A 5000-nucleotide genomic window follows, 5' to 3' on the forward strand; every position below is an offset into this window, starting at 1 on the left:
CATGGCCGGTTCCGAGCCCGACGAGCTGGTGGACCCGAAGCTGGCGCTTTTGTTGAAGCGGGCCTTGAGGGACTTCTCCCCCGTGACGCCCTCCCGGCGGAAGTTCTTGGCCCAGAGCTCGGGGATGGGGTAGCGGATCATGACGTTCTCGCACGGGATGAGCGTGAGCGGGTCGCGGTTGGACGAGAAGCCCGTGGACATCACCAGCCACGACTGCAGCTCCACCTCGGCGCCGCGCACGCTGGCCACCGTCCGCACCGTGAAGGGCAGCGTCTTCTCGGCGAACGCCGTGCGGAAGCGCAGCAGCTCGAAGCGCCGGCCGACCGGAGGGCTGAACGCCACGGCGCGCGTCTGGGCGAAGTCCTGCTCGTCCACCGACTGGTGCAGCTGGCACTCTCGCAGCCGTATCCAGCGCGTGGTGGTGTTGGGGATGATGTCGTGCCTGGACACGACCTCTTTACCCTTCACCTGGACGTCGTTGAGGCCCAGGCGGCAGGCCGGCGAGCCGGACACGAAGACCAGCATGCTGACCCGGGTCAGAACCAGGTGCTCCAGTATCCGGCAGTCCCCTTTGGCCACCACCCCGTAGAACTCGTCTCGGACCTCCACCGCCACCTCCTCGTCCGCGTAGCTGACGGGCGCGCTCGAGGGGCCCACGTCCGCGGTCAGTCCCACCAGCCGCTCCTGCAGCGCGTGTCTGAAGCTCAGGAAGTCCTCGTAGTTCTTGGTCCCCAGCTTGACCAGCTGCTCCCGGAACGGCAGGTGGACGACCGACACCTTGGGCTGGATCTTGCGCTTCTCCTTGTACACCACGTGGTCGACGCTGAGCGTGTGGACGCGCCCGCCGTCGTCGTAGTTCTGCAGCTTGTGCTCGGACAGCTCGTGGCCGGCGGTCAGCTGGAACGTCTTGAACGGCTTCTCCAGGCCCTTCTCGTAGAAGAGCCGCAGGCTGCCCGAGTCGCTGAGGCGCACGAAAATTGGGCCCCAGTGGCGCGACGACATGATGTTCTTCTTCTCGGGGATGCGCAGCAGCATGGGCCAGCCGTCCTGCGCCATCATGTGGCTCGGCGTGTACGTCGCCTCCTCCTCCTCCTCCTCGTCGCCCGGAGCCTCGGCCGGGTCGTCGGGCAGCGTGGGGCTGCCGCACTCGTCCGGGTCGGAGATCTGAAGGTTCCGGAGAGTGTCCAGCCCGTCTCTGGACGAGTCTTTTTGACCTTCTTGACCCTCGTCCGTGCCGCCGGGCTCGGGCTCGGCCACGGAGGAGAACAGCAGGACGGACTCGCCCTGCAGGTCGGAGTCGGTGGACTGGAAGAACGGCGAGCTGTAGGAGAGCGACGCGGGGCTGTCCAGGAAGGAGCCATTGCTCTGCGAGTGTGTCACTTCCTGCTGGTCGAAGAAGGAGCTGAAGGGGTTGATGGTGGAGGGCTGGAGGTTGGAGAACTCCTCGGCGAAGAACGGGTTCTTCTTGTCGTAGCTCGTCGGGCTGTGGATCAGCGGACCGTCCAGCACGAAGGCCGGGTTGGTGCCGTCCGGAGTCAGGTCCAGAAGATGGCGCTCGGCTCGCCGCTGGTTCTGGTCGAGAGACACGATCAGGTTGCTGTTGGAGTCCTGGAGGGCCGAGCGGTTCAGGTTGTCGAGGTTCATCTGGGTCGGCCGGTTCGGCGGCTGAAACACGGGCTCCTCGTCATCGTCGAAGGTGACCCAGCTGGCAAAGCGGGTGCTGTTGCTGTTCGTTTGGCCATTTGTGTGCTTGTTGTTGGATGTCCAGTTGAAGGAATCCATGGCTACTCCCTCATCTTCCTGGAAGACAGATGAACCTGCCAACAAATAAACAAGCTTTGTTATTTCAAGACAGCTGAAAAGATAAGAGGGTCCTCAGCTTGTTTCAGTCATGAGGGTCAATGTTTTTCCAGTACTTGACTTGCTCAACTTTCTCAGCAAAGGAAAAGTGTCTTTTAGTTGTTCTGTAGTTACTCTTGGACACGGACACACACACACACACTCACACACAACTTTCTTTTAGTCACAGCAGTTGTCCTGTGGTTACTGTCGGGCACACACACACACACACACACACACACGCACATGGAGTTTCCCATTCCGTACTTATTGTTTCGATTGATCTTGTAAGCGCGTTTTGAGACGAAAGCCCAAGGCCAGATTGAAGAGAAAGGTCAATCAGGGTAAAGGAGGGAGACTCCAGAGAAAGAGGCTAAGACACAGTCATGCATTCTCACGAGAGCCAAACATCACTCACTGCTTTTACTGACAGTGCGCCGCACAAGCCTGAGCAAGTTCAGAATGGGTAGAGATGAACACACATCGCTATTAAACAACAGGGTTTGTCACGCCGAAACTTACACAATCATTCACCGCTACCACCACCACTCTCCCTTCTCTCTCTCTCTCTTTCTCTCTCTCTCTCTCTCTCTCTCTCTCTCTCTCACACACAAACACACACACACCGCACACCATGTACCATGTGATCACAGTCTACAGGATTTCGGTTTCATTACCAAAAGAAACTGCTGAGTCAAGATCCTCCTTTTTCCCTGAGCTAATCTGCATTGGGGGCACCCAACACTCCTCTCACGGCGGCTGGCTAAAGTAACACAATGACAGCCCGCTCCCGCGAGAGATGCCGCAGTGAACCGCCCTCCTCGTCTAATGAGGCTCTTTTGTTTGTCAACATGTCAAGTGGAAAAAACTGCCCTTTTCCAAAAGCTCCCTTTGTGTCCCACAGTTGCTTTTGTCTCCAGAGCTGACCCAAAACAATCCACAAAAACAACCGCCGAAACAAAAGGTGTTAGAAAAAGTACACTCCGGACAGATCCCAAGGTCTGAACGCCGTCGGAGCCAAACAAAGCCCCGAAATGCAAACATCAATCGCCTTCTTTGTGACTCCTTGTGGCTTTGTCGGGTTTTAGATGCAACGAAACTCAGGCTCGGTCTCCCTTCTTATTCCTGCACTCTGAAAGCATCTGTCTGCAGCCAAATTACAGGCAAGGGAAGGGGGGGGATTTCACCTGTTGCTAGGCACCAGGACTCTCTACCTCAAGCCCACTTTTGCTACAGAAGAAGTAAGGAATTAAAATGAACTTCTTCCTCTCTACACAAAACCAGACATACACACTGTGACAAGCTAACTACAGCACAGTTACACAGTGTGCAGTGAGACCAGCTGCTCTCTGAATACACACACACACACACACACACACACACACACACACACATAAAAACATTCAATTCATACGATAGGTAAATATACAAAAATCACAACCATAGTATTTTTGATTGGAACATGCAGTGAAGTGTTTTCTTTTCGTAGGAAAACTAGGTTACAGTTGCAGTTGGGATTTGCCATTAGAGCTTCCCTAAGGCCGCAGATTAGCTGTATCTTCTTAGGTGCGCTGCAGTCAATCTGTGCAAGACAGAACACACCACAGGGCTGCAAAGAATTCCATACTGCCTCTGACGGAGCACTGGATATAACTGAACCTAAAACAACACCATCTGTGCAATGGCAGGTGACATCTAACAAAAAGTGAAAGATGTTTTGTTAATATGTTATGATACTTGTTCTATCAAGTACAATGTTCCTACAGTATGTATCGGCCACAGTGTACTGTTGTGTTTGCTGTAACAAGAGTGAATAGGGGAGACTGAGAAGAGTGTCCTTGACCGCCAAAAAGGCCTAGAGGGGAGACCGAATGCGAGAGTTCAGCACATCATGTCAACCCACGGAGTGTCAAAGGTTCGTCCTAAACAAGTCTCCTCACGTCGCTGGGCGAAACTTAACCAAAATGGAGAGACAGAGGGGGGGTTGGTTAAATTTCCCCAAATGGGAGAAACCTGTCAGGACCTCTTTCAGAAGAAGAGAACACAGGAGCGCTTGAGCAGTTTGAAAGGTTCACCTTTGACTCAGACTGAAGTCGTGTTTGGCTGGCGCTCGTGGGGGTAAGTAAGTAAATGGGGATCTTTACAACACGAGAGCTGAAAGCTAAGGATCCCGTGAAAAGCAAGTGACTGTTGCTAAGCGCTGGCTTATCGGAGCATTCTCGCCACGGCAACAATGAATTACAACCGAGCCTGGCCACAAGGAACTTAATCAGCACCGTACAGAGGAGAGAGCCTGTGCAACCTCACTCTCGAACACACACACACACACACACACACACACACACACACACACATAGATACACACTGACAAGTTTCTCACTTCTCCCTTCTACACAGTCTCCCCCTCTCCTCTCCTCTCAAGAGCTGCCTCTCGTGTTCCACTTTGTAGAATTAGTTTGACAGTTGGGAGAGAGATTAGCGTTGGAGGCAGCAGTGTAGTAGAACCCCCCTGTACATTACCTTGACATATGAGCACAACCTTCTCACACACACACACACACACACACACACACACACACACATACACACACACACACACACACACACACACACTTCAAAAAGGACCAGAGTCACATGGACTCAATGATCCATTATGTGGCACTCACTGACAAAGGTAGCCAGGTCTCTTTTAAGGTTTGAACAAGGCACAGGAGAACCTGACACAACCCTCACAGAATCACAAGCAAGCTCTGTGTGTGTGTGTGCGTTTGAGTGTGCCTGCTGGTGTTTAAGACATTATAAAACAATAAACAATAAGCCCCATTATACAGTGTAGATAAAACAAACAAACACACACACACACATACGCACAATCACGAACACATAAACTAACATAGCCACACACACACACACACACACACACACATGCATACACATATGCACACACAGACTGTGACAGACACAAACTCAATACACACACACACACACACACACACACACACACACACACACACACACACACACACACACACACACACACCAAAATGCATGACACCCCTGACAAAAGGCCACTTGCACCAACAGGCCACTCTTTTAAAAACAACAACAACCCCCTACCTAACCACCCACCCCCACCTGCTGATATCAGCCCAGCAGCACCC

The 5000-nt window shown here is 53.1% G+C and overlaps 1 protein-coding gene across 2 annotated transcripts in view; it reads right to left on the reverse strand.

Annotated features, from left to right (window-relative positions):
• Positions 1-5000, reverse strand: part of ston2 (stonin 2) — a 32239-nt gene that overhangs the window by 7563 nt on the left and 19676 nt on the right. For both annotated transcript variants that reach the window (XM_062522950.1, XM_062522951.1), the window contains one exon: positions 1-1817. This exon is cut by the window's left edge and continues 85 nt beyond it. In XM_062522950.1, coding sequence (XP_062378934.1) covers positions 1-1817 — 1817 coding nt within the window. The remainder of the gene's footprint in view (positions 1818-5000) is intronic.

Source organism: Sardina pilchardus, chromosome 20 (genome assembly GCF_963854185.1).
Source record: "Sardina pilchardus chromosome 20, fSarPil1.1, whole genome shotgun sequence".
Lineage (NCBI taxonomy): Eukaryota > Metazoa > Chordata > Actinopteri > Clupeiformes > Clupeidae > Sardina > Sardina pilchardus.